At 36.1% G+C, this 15,479-nt stretch overlaps 1 protein-coding gene across 1 annotated transcript in view; it reads right to left on the bottom strand.

Moving 5' to 3' along the window:
* The window catches only part of Cyp39a1 (cytochrome P450 family 39 subfamily A member 1), a 119,958-nt gene that overhangs the window by 22,241 nt on the left and 82,238 nt on the right, over nucleotides 1-15,479 (bottom strand). The window contains exons 8-10 of the mRNA XM_076860121.2: nucleotides 7,971-8,104; nucleotides 1,900-1,995; nucleotides 938-1,026 (exon numbers count right to left, since the gene is read on the bottom strand). Coding sequence (XP_076716236.2) covers nucleotides 938-1,026; nucleotides 1,900-1,995; nucleotides 7,971-8,104 — 319 coding nt within the window. The remainder of the gene's footprint in view (nucleotides 1-937; nucleotides 1,027-1,899; nucleotides 1,996-7,970; nucleotides 8,105-15,479) is intronic.

Raw genomic sequence — 15,479 nt, 5'->3', positions numbered from 1 at the left:
TTGGCTAAGACTAATTAAACCATTTGGAAGAGATATAAATTACTGAAAGTATGTTGATACTCTAAAATCCATAAAAAGAAGCAATAGAATGGATGCTTATAGAATACGTAATAATTATGAACTAGAATTACTATTCAAACAACGACTGACTTTCTAAATCAAGAAACTACAATTTTTTAGGTGTAAAATTTTAAAAAGATTTGTACACCCACTGAGTGAGATTTTGTTACACTGAGATATCAGTGTTTACCTATGGAATCTTCCTCAAGGAAGAAATGAGACTTATTTAGTGTAGACTGAATTCTATGAATCAGGGACTGTGCTATTTCCCATACTTAGCAGAGGGTCTGGCATAGGGGAGATACATTTAAAAAATTTTTTCTGTTTGGATAAATAGTCTAAATTTCAGTAAATGATGCATACTTGTACTAGAACAGGGCATCACACTAATGATGAATCCTGGGTAGCAGGTTCATTTAACTATGAAAGATACCCAGGGAAAGGTTTTGCAGAAGGAAACTAACTCTATAAAGAAAAAACAACTAACTGCTGCTGTGCTCCAGGTAAGGATGTTCAATAATCCCAGCAAACATCCACAGTGACATTGTAGTTGAAGAAATATTACTCTGTTTTGTTTTTCTTTAAAATGTAGCACTCAAACCACTTCATTATTATCCTTCTGTGAAAGCCAAGCATTTGATCCAGAAAAGTTCTGCGTCTCTCTGGCATCTGCAAGTGAAATCTGTGTTCTCAGGAGGCCTCCCAACAGAAGCCAACACATTCCTACAAAGACATCTCAAAACACCACTGACCAACCAAACCAACTGTCCTCTCCTGGATTTCCCTGTAGTGGAGAGGTTAAGCCAAAGCGTCCCCCTGTGGGCCGCCATCTTTCTGCTGACTTTCTAGATAAACGTGGCCCAGCTGTCTCACTGACCTTCCAGGACACTGGAACTTCCCGCCTCCAAATGCCATGAAGCAGTCCAAGAAAGCATGCTTCTCTAAATTTGCCTTTTTCCAGCGTTCCTGTGGGAAGAAAACATTTTTTTTTTTTCCAAATCAGCCTTATATAAATAAGCTTAACTTTATGTCTCTAGGCTAAAAATGACCTTGTACAGCTAATCCTTGCATATAAAGTTGCAGGGTTGTTGGTAATTTTTTCCAACCTGTTATTAATATCAGACACAATTGTGGTTTTGGAACAGGAACTTATAAATAAAAAGGTTGAAAAAGAATTCTGTTAAGTGGTAAATATAAATGATAACATAAATCAACCACAGAATGGACCTAAGGAGAAGTGTATTTATAATAAGGTCTTAGGCTCCATCATAAAATTGGTCTTTGTAATAAATTTAGTAATAAGACACCAACAGCCCTGCCTATTAGAGAAAGCTGAGGACACAGAATGAATACATCTGGAGGTTAGTTTTGACAGTTTTACCTAAAGGCAGAGAATGAACCGAATTGCCTCCTAAGATCCTGTTCAGCCCTGTAACTCTCTAGTTATAAGAAATAGCAGATCACTGTTTTAATTTGCTTTTTATTTTGTTTATTCCTTGGAAACCAATAACACAAGCAATTGCCCAAAAAGTATGAAACAATTCTTCTATTAGAACCGGGGGTATTTACTTTAACATGCCTCCTGTTTTCAGATTTAAAAAAAAAAAATTATTTTAAAGTTTGGGATGCTTCTTCCTAAAGCTTTCCTATCTGATTTGTAAGTACTACACTGTCTACTTTGCAAATATAATCTGTACTTTGAAGCCAACTTTGTTTATGTTTATAGTTACTAGTGACATATAGCTGTGAAAAAATATAATTTTAGTTTATGAATTCAAACTCCTACCCCCCAATTTTTTTTTTAAATCAAAGAGTAATGTGTATTGAAAGAGAACTTACAGGTTTGAACAGTTCAGGTTCAGGAAAATACTTTGGGTTTCTGTGTAGCCAAAATGGAGACAACATCAACAGGTCACCAGAAGGAATAGTGAAATTCTATGATAAAAAAAAAAATCAGTTCCAAATCATTTTTTAAAATTTCCTTTGAGGAGCATTTGAGTCTTTAAAAATAATGCTACAACTATATTGTAACAACAACAAACATTTCATAATTGATGGTGAGAAAAATCTATCTTTTCTGGACAATTCCCTTCTACTATACAACTTGACAATGACTGACTTCTAATTTTGATTATTAGTTATACCTACATATATTTGGTTACATAGAGGAAAATATTAGGTAAGTGTCAGAATTTTAGAAATGAGTATTAATCCATTCCAAAGCAGCTTTTGATGTTTGATGTTGGGGTTTGCAGCCAATGTTCTTCATGGAAACCACAATGAATCTCTAGGTTGTGGAACAAAAAAAATCTAACTCTTAAGACAGGGACCATGGCCACTGTAGCACTGAGGACAGAAGCAGTTGTGTCCTGTCCCTGAGAATACTGAAGATAGTGTCAGGGCAGGGGTCAGTGGATTATTTTATTTTTAAATTATTATTATTATTATTTTGATCCAACAGCAGTTATTGGGGCGGGAAGAAATTAAGGACAACTGGTTAGGAAAACACTGGAAAAGTAAAGTGTTGTGCATTAATTTGGTGGGGTTTATATTTGGGGTTGCAGTATTCGTGGGACTGGGAATAAACAAGGGTTTTCTGAAGCAGAAGAGTGGATGTCATCCTTTCCAATTCATGTGCTAATAAGTTTTCCTGATCTATAGATTATACACCCAGAACTAAAGCTATTTCATAGAATCTCCTTTTCCTCACCATTTGCGGGAACCACAAGACAAGATCTCACAAGTTGTGTGATCACTAGAAGGCGATCAACTTTACTGTAATGAAGTATTTTATGAGGTAATGCTCACACATCCTAAGCATGTCTGATTAACTCTGCATGACTTTGAAATATCCTCACAATATCTGAAAAATACTTTGTGTATACAAATGATACACCTCACAATTTAAAATAGGTCTTTTTATTGTAGCAGAGAGTTGCCAGAACCCCTGTCAACTCCTATGGGAGTTGACTATGTTGAGATTTGGCAGGAGAGCTGGGGAGAATCAGCTCCCAAACTGGAAAGAGCGAGGCTTTAGCTGGGGTCTTCTAACCATTTTAAAAAGAAAAGGAGAACTCTGAGATTCCAATCCTCAATGTTCATTTTATTTCTGCTGGAATTAAGGCTAGAGGGGTCACAATTACTTCTAAATCAGTTCTAGAGGTACCTAATGTGTATGTGGGGGAGGAACTGGGGGCAGCTCAGGAAAAATTCTGTCCCTCCCCACCTCACCCCATGGTCCCCACTGTTGTGATTATCACTTGGAGACTGCTCACTGCTGTCACCCACAAATCTGGCTACAGAGTAAAGGGAGTAAAGGAGACTTCAGACAGGCCTCCAGGAACAAAATTAACATTAGCAAGAGGGAGGACACAAGAAAGAATCTTCCAGTACCATGATGAATAGCAGAAAAGAATATGTTAGCTGGTTGCATCATAGAAATCCTCTGAAAAGGCTAACAAATCTCGATCTTTGTTTACATAACAAATGAAGAGAAAGATTGAGAGGAAGACAGAACATTGGCAGGACCAGAATGTAGATCTCCAGTAAAGGGAAGTTAACATCACTCTGTGTTGCAATAACTGCATCGCGCAGACTGACAGAATTGAACCTGGCCAGCCCACCTCACCTGGATGCTGTGAGGCCAAATGAGTTTCATCTGCTAATCTGGAGGCAGTCCTTGCCTGAAGAGGGAAGAGAAGGGAAGACTCCCTCTTGTAACTTAAGAAAGGGTATCAAGAGCTAAGTGGGTATAAGTGGGTGTAAGCAAAGTAGAGTCCTGAAGAGAAAGGAGTAGTCCTACAAAGGTAAAGGTGAAAGAAAGAGGAAGGGAGAGAGGGAGGAAGGAAGAAAGGAAGGAAGGAAAGAAGGAAGAGAATCTGAGAATTTATGAAAAGGGAGCAGTAATAACATAAAATATGTTTAAAGAGACTGTCATGAGAGAAAACAGATGAGCCAGTAAAATGAGGAGAACAAATTATACATCAATCTCTCTCACAAAATTTGACCAGAAATCCTTAGCCAAATATTAACAAAATAAATCCAACAATGCAGAAAAGGAATTATATAACATGATCAAGTGAGATTTACTCCAGGTATGAAAGGTTGGTCCGACATTCAAATACCAGCAAGTTTAATCCATTATATCAATAGGATAACAAGAAAATACAACAATCAATCGATGCAGAAAAGTACTGGACAAAATTCAATCCATGGGGCTGGGGATGTGGCTCAAGCGGTAACACACTCGCCTGGCATGCACGGGGCGCTGGATTCAATCCTCAGCACCACATAAGAATAAATTAAAGATGTTGGGTCTACCGAAAACTAAAAAATAAATATTAAAAAATTCTCTCTCTCTCTCTTTAAAAAAAATTCAATCCATGATGAAAGTTATCAGAAAAATAGAGAAAAAGCAAAATTTCTTCAATTTGATGAAGAACATCTATAACAACAACAACAACAACAAAAAACCCTAAGCACAACTTTATATTAATGGTAAAAGAAAAAACATTTTCAGGCCGGGGATATAGCTCAGTTGGTAGAGTCCTTGTCTTGCATGCACAAGGCCCTGGGTTTGATCCCCTGCATAAATAAATAAATAAATGCTTTTCACTCTAGATCAGGAACACAGGAACAAAGTAATATCTGATGTTTCCACTAGGTCAACATAGTGCTGGAAGTTAGTGCCAGTGTAATAAAGCAAGAAAAGGAAATAAAAGGCATACAGATAACAGAGAAAGAAACAAAAATACTGTCCACATTAAAAAATTTCTATAATCTATAAAAATACTCCTAGAGTCAATAAACAGTCAATAAATTGCAGATACAGTGTCAACACACAAAAATCAAATGTAATTTCTATAATTAATATACAACTGAAAACCATACTTTAAAAAATACCAGTAAATAAAAGTTGCAAAATGAATGATATGTTTAAGTTATAAATATTTTTTTAAAAAAACACCCACAGGATCTATATGCTTAAAGCAACAATTAAGAATACCTACTGACAGATGAATAACTAGGTTGTAATTGCTAATTATTTACTAATCAAAATACAAATATGTCTTAATAAAAGTTCAATAAAGTTGTAGTGCCATTTAGGGATTAACATGTTACTCTACTTAACTGAAACCAAGCAGAATATTTCCTCTCAAAGAATATTCTCACGCATAGTCACAACTTGAATCAATTAATAATTTGATTAATGAAAAACAGGGAACTGTCCTGCTAAAACAAAAGTTTATTATTTATGTGAGACCAGTTAAACAAACTTTGTCTCCTTTGGAAGAAAAACTCATTAACTATTATAAAATTTGAATTTTTATCTCTTTTGTGTTCTACTCCAAAATTCCCTTGGTTTGAATTCAAGCACTCATAAGCTATGTATTAACAAAAGTAAACAAGGGTGAAAGACTGAGTAAATGTGATCGCTTGAGAAAATGCAGGCCGTAAATCAAATCACTCTAAAATAAATTCATTCTGCCTGATTGATTCACAAATACGTAATGGAAAGTTTGCCAATGTACACATACCTTTTCATGGTGCACATGAGAATATTCCCCTGCTTTTCATAGAAAGCCCCTCTCTTCCTCACTCAGCTGCTGACTTCTGGTATCAATTGAGATTATTCATGACTTTCCTGCTATCTTTTACCACATCTGCAATCTGTGGCCTGAAATCGTCTTCTAGTTATCCAAAATAATTTTTTTCCCATTCTGAACTCCTCAACCCATTGTGGCTTGGGAAATAATTGGTTGAATTGGCAGAGAAGAGACCATCTAATTCACCTGCTTGATTTGAACAGGATGACACTAATTCTAACATAGGGATCACATGGTCAGAAAGATGAGCACAAGGTTATATTCTACATTAATGAAATGGTGCCTTACAACTTACATTAGTAACCTGTTCCAGGGTCACTTAGTGCTTACTAGAATTTCAGGACTTATACAATAATGTGTGCTATCAAAATTCCAATGACATTTTCCACAAAAACAGAAAAAAATAATCCTAAAACTCACATGGAATCACAAAAGACCCTAAACAGCCAAATCTATCTTGACCAAAACAAGCAAAGCTGGAGGCATCATGCTATGTGACTTCAAAATACACTACAAAGTGATACAACCATACAACCATGATCAAAACCTCATGGTTGGGGCTGGGGCTAGGGCTCAACAGTAGTGCACTTGCCTGCCATGTGTGAGGCACTGGGTTTGATTCTTAGCACTGCATATAAATAAATAAAATAAAGATCTATCAACAACTAAAAATAAAACTAATTTTTTTTAAATCATGGTACTGGCAGAAAAACAGACACATAGAACAATAGAACAGACACACAGACTAATGGAAGAGACACATAGACCAATGGAATAGAATACAGGGCCCAGAAATAAAAACATGTATTTAAAGTCAACTGATTTTGATAGAGGTGCCAAGAATACACAATGGAGAAAGGATAGTCTCTTTAATAAATGGTGCTGGGGAAACTGGCTACCTGTATGCAGAAGAAACATATCAGATCCTTATCTCAAAAATATGCAAAAATCAACTCAAAAGGGATTGAACTTAAGACCTAAATTGTAAAGCCAGTAAAATACAACATAGGGGGAAATCTCCCTGATATTTTTTTGCATATGAACCCCAAAGCATGGGCAACAAAAGCAAAAACTGACAAATAAAATTATATTAAATTGAAAAGCTTCTGCACAGCCAAGGAAACAATCTTTACCAACTAAAGAGATACTATAGAATGAGAGAAAATATTTTCACTTCATACTATCTGAGAAGAGTTAATATCACAAATATATTAAGCACTCAATAGAAAGGAAAAAACTGATTAAAAAAGTCAAAGGATATAAATTGACATATCTCAAAAGAAGTCATATTAGTGGCCAACAGGTATACAAAAAAAATACTCAACATCACTAATAATCAGGAAAATGCAAATCAAAGCCATAACAACCCTTCATACCTGTCAGAATTTCTATTATCAAAAAGATAAGTGTTAGTGAAGATGTGGAGTAAAGAGAAGCCTTGCACACTGTTGCTGGTTTGTAATGTAAATTAGTACAGCCATAATGGGAAAACAGTATGGAGATTTCTTAAAAACTTAAAATTACCATATAATCCAGCTGCCTCAGTACTTAGCATATTTTTAAAGAATATGAAATCTGTACACTAAAGAGATATCTGCACTCCTATGTTTACTTCAGCATTCTTTATAGTATCATCATATGAAATCAACCTGTGTCCATCAGCAGATAAACAGATAAAGAAAAATTCACACATACACACCAAGAAATACTATTCAGCCTTTTAAAAGAAGGAAATCCTGTCATTTGCAACAACACAAATGAGCCTGGATGACATTATGTCAAGTGAAATACACAGAAACAGACAGACAAAAACCACACACAGTGACACTTATAAAGTAGAATCTAAAGACGTTGGAACCAGAAGAGAGGAAAGAATGAGAGTTACCAGGGGCTGAGGACTGAGAGGGACCTGGAGAAATGTTAGTCAAGTGATACAAAATTTCAGTTATATAGTAAAATTGAGTTCACGATATCTATAGTGTAATATGTTGACTATAGTTAATAACAATGTATTGTATTCTTGAAAATTGCTAATAAAGACATGTTGAAAATAATAAGTATGTGAGACAATATATACATTAATTAGCTTGATTTAGGCATTCCACATATATGCAAATTACAAAACATGTTCTATATGATAAATATATCACATATATATATATACATATATTCAAATTTAATTCATCCTTTAAAAATAAGTTAAAATTAATCAAAATACATCAATTAAAAATAAAATATATAAGCAAATAGGTACTTTTTTTCCTAGAAGGTTGATCATTTTAAAACAAAAAACTCAAAGCTTACCAAAATTTTAATTGGCTTCATTACTTTTCTAGTAATAATACCAGGGGCTCTTAACCGAATGGTTTCCAAAATGCACCATTTAATGAAAAGGAGTTTCTTCAATTCTTTCTCAGTCACTTTAATCTTGTCTTTACCTGCAAAGAGAAGTCTTTAAAATGAAAAAAAAAAAAAAAGAAGAAGAAGAAGAAGAAGAAGAAGAAGAGATACGCTCAAGAGACCAGAAAGTGATTTTCTGTAAAGCGCCTTAACAGAGGGTAAATGCTATCTCTGGCAAGTAAAGTGTTACTGTTGCTATTACTTTCTGCCTCTTATTCTGTGACAGGATGTGTTGGTATCCACCTGGGCTCCCACAGTCTTATGATTATGAAATGACTGAGATAGCCCTTATCAGGAAGGGATTCAGTTTTCCCTCATTTCATCCTTTCTCATCCAAATTGAGAATTCCTATTGTAACAATAAAATTGTGGCATCAATTGTACAAAGAATAAGCCATAAAACTCTACCTGGCTTTCTTTTCCTATCTTTTCCCTGACAATTATATTTTTAAAAATCATTTATTTCAAAAGATCCAAAAAGAACATTTAGAGAGGGACAGTGATCTCCGGGACCTCAGCTGGAACTGTGAGGGTGCCCTCTCAGGACGGGAGCTGTGACTTTCCTGAAGTACATGTGTGCTTTAATATTTAGAAGAAGGAACCTGGAAAAGGATTAGAGGTCAATCTTTGTATGGTCAGGCTTTTCAGTCCAATTAGACAGCCTAGAGAGTGATATTTCAAGAAAAATATTTGCTTTTTGAAAATTACTTAAGACAACACAGCTTTCAGTTGGTTTGGACAGCACTTGCTTAGTAAAAGTCAACAACATTGTCAATCTAATTAAGCTGACCCATTCCTCTTTCATTTCTACTTCTTGGCCATTTGGGGAGAGGGTGAGTGAGAGTGAGGTAGGGGATCTCCATCCGTGTCTCTTGGACTCTGCACATGCATGTGGCCTAATGCATAAATAGCTGTTGAAGAGCAACCACAGAAATAGTACTAACTGAAAACCATCTTGATATGGCATAGAAAGAGAGTGGTAGCACAATCTTTACTTGCTTTCTACTTTTCTTGAATTATCTCTATGTTTCTTAAGGGACAGTTCAGGAAAATAATTTAGAGAGTCTATAGCTGAACTTAGCAATTCTTAAAATGACTGAGATTCTGCATATGTAACAAATATCATTTCACAGTTGGTAACTTAATGGAGAACAAAGTATGTGGCATTCCAGGAAACCAGGAAATTTAGGTATCAGAAGGTCTTTACCATCAAAAAGGCTGTAAATTAAAACTGAAGAAAGGACGAGTACTTTCTTTGAACAGGGTTAAATAGAAATTTAGAGGTTGTAATTGGTGGATTAGTTTATGAGTGACACACACAGAGTAGTGCCTAGCCTGTAGTAAGTGCTCAATACAAAACACTGTTTGTAACTGCTACCATTACTGTTAGTATGAATTTCATAGTTCTATAGGATCCATACTTTCTAATATGGTTTTATTCCATAGCTGATACATTTTTTTCCTGAAACCTTTATTGGGAGAGAAATCTATAGATTGGAGGAACACACCTAAAACTATTTTGACATCATGTCTGAGGAACTATTTCAATTCCTCTGCTCTGGTCTGGATATGGTTTGTTCCTGTGCTGTAAACTTGGTCCTGAATGCAAACTATAGAAAGGTGTGGGACCTGTACGTGGTGGAACCTAGAGGGAGGTAATCAGATTGTGCTCACCTGATGAAGGGGGTGATGCTTGCCTTGCATGACTGGATTAATTACTGAGAGATGGGGTTGGTAAAAAGTGCGGATGCCCCCAGTGCTTGACCTCTCCTGCACATAGTTGTTTCCCTTTCTGATTCTCTGCCATGTTGAGAAATGGCCATGGACTCTCTCTAAACACACAAGGCTATTTAGACTTTCTAGCCATCAGAATTGTGAGATAAATAAATCTCTTTTCTTTTCAATTTTCCCAGCTTTAGATATTCTGTTATTGTAACACAAAACCAAATATGATACTCATTCCATAGATATTTATTGAGAACCTCTAGCAAGTTTGCAAGTACCAAGTATAAAGACGAATGTCAGGGCATTGACTCTTAATAGCCTGATACAGATAACAAACAACTAAAAAGAGTTAACTTGTAATAAGTGCTACCACATTAGAGTGTACTACTGCCTGTGAGCATATAGTGGTGACAATGACCAGACAGGAAAAAGAGATGTCGAAGAGGCTTCTTAGAAGTAAAATTAAAAAAAAAAAAAAGTCAGCTACCTGAAGATAAAGGGCATGACCAGATAACAAGAATTCATGTGTCTGGAGCAGAGTCCAATGCAGAAGGTAATTAGATCGATCAACTGTGGATGAAGGTCCAAATAAGCCGTCACACTTGGTTCACTGGGGTTGTAATGGGTCTACCCTCTCTCCCAAGGTGCTCCACAGAGTCCAGTCTGCTTATAGCAGCGGAAGTCAGAGATTATGATAGATGGCTCCTTTTCCTCTATCCAGCCTCTTAATGTATCCCAGGACTGTCAGGTATCAGTTCTGGGTTCTCCTCTCTTCTCTACCTACTTTATTTCCCTGGAGGAATCCCAACAAACCTCTTTCTTTTAATATATTAAATAATTTGGATAATTATGTTTTGATGGGCTCCTCAGGATGTTTCTCCTATTCCCTGACTTACACTCAGTATCTGACATAGTGCCTGGTACATGTTATGCACTCCATATATTTTTATTGAGTGAATGAGTGTATATCTAACATGGTGGTGGGGATGATCAATTAAGAAACTTGAAGCAAGGACCTTGGCATTAGACCAGAGACCCTGCACTTACTAGAAGAAAAAATAGGCCCTCTAACATGTTGGTTTAGGGACCAACTTCAATAAGACATCTAAAGCCTAAGAAGTAAAATGAATAATCAATAAATGGGATGGTATCAAACTGAAAAGCTTCTTTGTGGCAAAGAAAACAATCAAGAATATGAACAGAGATCCTACAGAATGGTAGAAAATCTTTACCACCTCTATGGAAAGCAGTATGGAAATTACTTAGAAAACTTAGAATGGAACCACCATTTGACTCAGTTATCCTACTCCTCATTATATACCCAAATGACTTAAAATTAGCAAATTACAGTGATGCAGCCACATCAGTGTTTATAGCAGGTCAATTCACAATAGCCAAGCTATGAAAACAACCTAGACACCCTTCAAGAGATGAATGGATAAAGAAAATGTGTTATATATATGCAACGGAGTATTACTCAGTCATAAATAAGAATGAAATAATGGCATTTGCCAGTATATGGATGACCTGGAAAATATCATTCTAAGTGAAATAAGCCAATACCCCCCCAAAGCAAAGGCTGAATGTTTTCTCTGATTTGTGGATGTTAACCTAAAACAAGGGAAGTTGGAGAGGGGAATAATAGAAATCCATTGGATTAAATAAAAGGAAATGAAGGGATAGGTAGTAGGAGGGGAAGAGGAAAGACAGCAGAATTAATCAGGCATAATTTCCTAGCCTTGTATTTGAATACATGACAGGGTAAATTTGCACCATGTACAACCACAAGAGTGGGTTCCTAAATAGAAAAAGTTATACTCTATGTATGTATAATTTGCCAAAATACATTCTACTGTCATGTATTACTAAATAAGAATTAAAAAAAAAAAAAGGCAAGGTGAGGTGGTGAACATCTGTACTCCCAGCTCTTCAGGAGGTGAAGGCAGAAGGATTACAAGTTGTAGGCCAACTTGGGTAACTTAGTGAGATCATGTCTCAAAATAAAAAATAAAAAGGAGTGAGGATGTAGCTCGGTGACATAGCATGGCTGAGTTTGATACCCCAAAACCCAAACAAACTTACTTATAGTTTGTGTAGGGCAATGGGAGAGATTTAGAAAAGACAAATTTGAAAGATATTTCTGAGGGACAACACGAAGATATTTTTAAAAGAATGTAGTAAGAACCTGGTATATACTGGACCAGTGGTTCTCCAACATTAAGTGTATATTGCCATCATGTGAAAGGGTTGTTGAAATACAGATTGCAGGATCCAAGAGTCAGCAGGCCTGAGGGGGCCCGAGAATTTAATATTCTTCCAAGTTCTCAGGTGATGTGGATGCTGCAGGCCCCAGGATCATATTTTTAAAATATTTTTTTAGTTATAGATGAACACACAGTATCTTTATTTATTTTTATGTGGTGCTGAGGATCAAACCCAGTGCCTCACATATGTGAGGCAAGTGCTTTACCACTGAGCTACAGCCCCAGTCCCCAGGATCATATATTAAGAAACACAGTGCTAGATTAAAAGATGTGGAAAATATCCCTGGATTTTATTTCTTAAACATCCTAGACTTAAAACAGTTCTTATTACTAGTTTTTAAGTAATCTCTTCTATTTGAAGAAAATAGAGACAAACATACTAAGTGAATAAAAATGACAATTTAAACAGAAACCCCGAGTATCTATGTTGCCAACTGAAGGTTTTTATTAGCATGAACATACAAGATGAAAAAGTACTTTTACTTTTTATTATCATGACCCATAAAATTAGATAATGTGATGATTAATTCTAAACTTTTAATTAGCCAGAATTTTAGAAATGAGCCCAAATTATATCATTTTTTGCAGCTCAAAAAGTGTTATCCTCATCAGAAAAGGAATGCCAACATACCTTCTGGGGGCCCTGGCTGAGCTTGCCATGTAGCCACATATATACTGACCCTAAAAGCAGTAATACTCACCTGCTTCAATGTCATCTGTAGCGGCTTTTACATCATTGTGGCAGATTTTAAAAGAGGCCACATAAAGCCTAAAATATTTACTTTCTGACCTTTTGAAAAAGGGGCCTCAAGGGAACAAGCTATGAGTTTGTTCCTCATTGTACCTCCAAATGCTAAAAAGTCCAGATTTTATTGTAGCATTTAGATTTTACAAACACTATAAATTCTATGTAGTCTTTACTGTTCCTATTATTTACATAAGCTAGTCAAGTATACAATGCATAGTATCTGAATAACCCTGTAATATACGGTTATTTTATAAGGCAAACATAGACCATCACTGAAGGGGAGAAATCTTTGTGTAAAATATATGCTATTACATTGGTCTTCAAATTATGTTCAGGTACCCAGAGGGCACATGGGAACAGATAAGGCTAAGAAGATCAATTTCCTGATTCTCAACATTTGGGTTTGCTCTTTTTCTAAAACAGATCTTAGAAAATACTGTGTTGCAATTCTTTTTCCCACTTCCTTATAGAGTCACCTTTTCCTCACTTCCCAACAGAATGTCCTGCCTCTTAGCCATCCTGATTTATATCTGCTGCACTAAAGCTGCTGTGTTTTCCCTGAGGTCCAAACATCTCTTGGGTACCAGACAAAAGGGCAATTAGATAACACCATGCACCTGAGGGAAAAGTACTTGAAAGCAAAGTAAAACAGGCATAGGAAAAAAATTCTGTCAACAGACATGTCTTATTCTATATATGTATCCACAAGCCTTTGCTCATAAGCCATGTATCTGTTTCCATGATGTCCACCTATCTTAGAATGACAACTCAAAAGTGAGATGGGTGTCACAGCTACACATATTAATGAGTTTGATTGATTAAAAAAAAAACTAAGATATTTTCCATTAGAAAATAAATCAGACCAACTCAGAAAGTCAAAGGTGGTGTGTGTTATCTCATGTGTGGAAGCTATAGAGGATAAAGAAAAAGAAAGGTGTGGGGAATCTCATGAACCAAAAGAGGACTAGTAGAGGAAAGGAACCAAGAAGGGACGAAGGGTCATGTGAATGTATGAATATGCTACAGCAAGTCACTGTTGTGTATAGTTACAATGCGTTGATAGAAAATGTGGGGGTACGGGAGGAAAATAGTTGAATTGGTTGATTAGTTGGATGCTTAAGGACTAGCTTTGTGAATTAGGTTATAAGGTAGCCATTTTCATAACTGACTGAATTAAATCTGCAACTTTTGACATATAAATATTTTAAAAACACAAAGAGCATGCAGACAATATATCAGGAAATTTTTAAAAATAAGATTACAAATAGAAGACATCAATTTAAGTGCATGAAGGGATACAGAATTATTTTAGAATGTACTTGCAAGGAAAAGGAAGGATGGGAGGAAGGAAGGGAGGGAGGAAGGGAAGGAAGGAAAACAGTGCCTATCAGCATATATTAAGACACGAAGCCCTGGTAGAAACCCTGAATATCTGTGGTGAGACAGAAATGACAGGGTATTGGAGCAGCTGCAGTGTGCAGGGTAAAGAAGACATGGGCTGGAGATTTTTCCTCCTCCTCCTCCTGCTCCTCCTCCTGCTCCTCCTCCTCTTCCTTTTTCTCCTTCTTCTTCATACTAGGGATTGTACCCAGGGGTGCTTAACCACTAAGCCATATCCACAGAAGGGTAATAGAGATTTCTAATAAGAGACAGGGGCCCAAGTATATGGCATGTGACTGATAACCTGGTAGAGGGTCAAGAAAGATTCTGTTGGGCTGAATGACAGGTCTTTTAAGTTGTTCCTAACTGCAGTATATTTTCTTCCTTTCTTGCCCCATATTTTTGCTATTTTTAAAATGTCAGCTAACACCTAACTTTAAATTAACACTGGAGAAATGAAGATCTGGGGGATGTCCAGGGAGGCAATGCAATATGGGAAAGAGGCAGGTTATGCAAATGGAAAAGAGCAGACCTTGAAAAACTCAGCAAATGCAGGAACTAAGGGTCAGAGAAGACTAGAAGCCACCTCCTTACTCTATCTCTCTCATTTCTCCCGCCAAAAATTCCTAGAAATCTGAGACAGAGTTCAGATCAATTTCACCTTTATCCTGAAAACCAAGGAGGCCCCAGGAAGCTAGAACCCTTGACATTTAGAATACACACACACACACACACTCACAGAGAGAGAGAGAGAGAGAGAGAGAGAGAGAGAGAGAGAGAGAGCGAGCGCAGTAACCTACAATTCAGATTCAAAATGTAACTTGTGTTAAAAAAAAGTTCTCTAAAAACCTATTGAGAACATCTACACTGGACAAATTCACCAAACATTCCTTCTAATTGTTTTTTCTGTTTTACTTTGTTGCTGCTATAGGATATGGAAAAGAAATGTTTTTCTATTTGAGGAAGGATAGGGGATGATCATCAGTCAAGTTTTTATATTTGAAACCAGATCTGTGACATTCCAAAGTGACCCACCTATGCTAAGGCAGGCAAAATTCTAGGCCCCCAAAAGTTTGGGCTTTAGTAATGGTAAAGTTTCTAACCTCATTTAGAAGAAAGAAGTTCTGTGTTAAGTATTATTATTATACTTGACCGAATTACTAAGTACAAAAACATTTTAAATTGCATTATATAATACAGAAACAAAGGCTTGTTTTGAGTTGAAGATATTTCAAATTATGACCTATAAATGTATGAGAGATGTAGACTACATTTGGAAAATAAGTGTTTTAATCAA

The sequence above is a fragment of the Callospermophilus lateralis genome, chromosome 6 (genome assembly GCF_048772815.1).
Source record: "Callospermophilus lateralis isolate mCalLat2 chromosome 6, mCalLat2.hap1, whole genome shotgun sequence".
NCBI lineage: Eukaryota > Metazoa > Chordata > Mammalia > Rodentia > Sciuridae > Callospermophilus > Callospermophilus lateralis.
The sequence above is the reverse complement of the archived record's forward strand: the minus strand, read 5'-3'. Positions and strand labels throughout refer to the sequence as shown.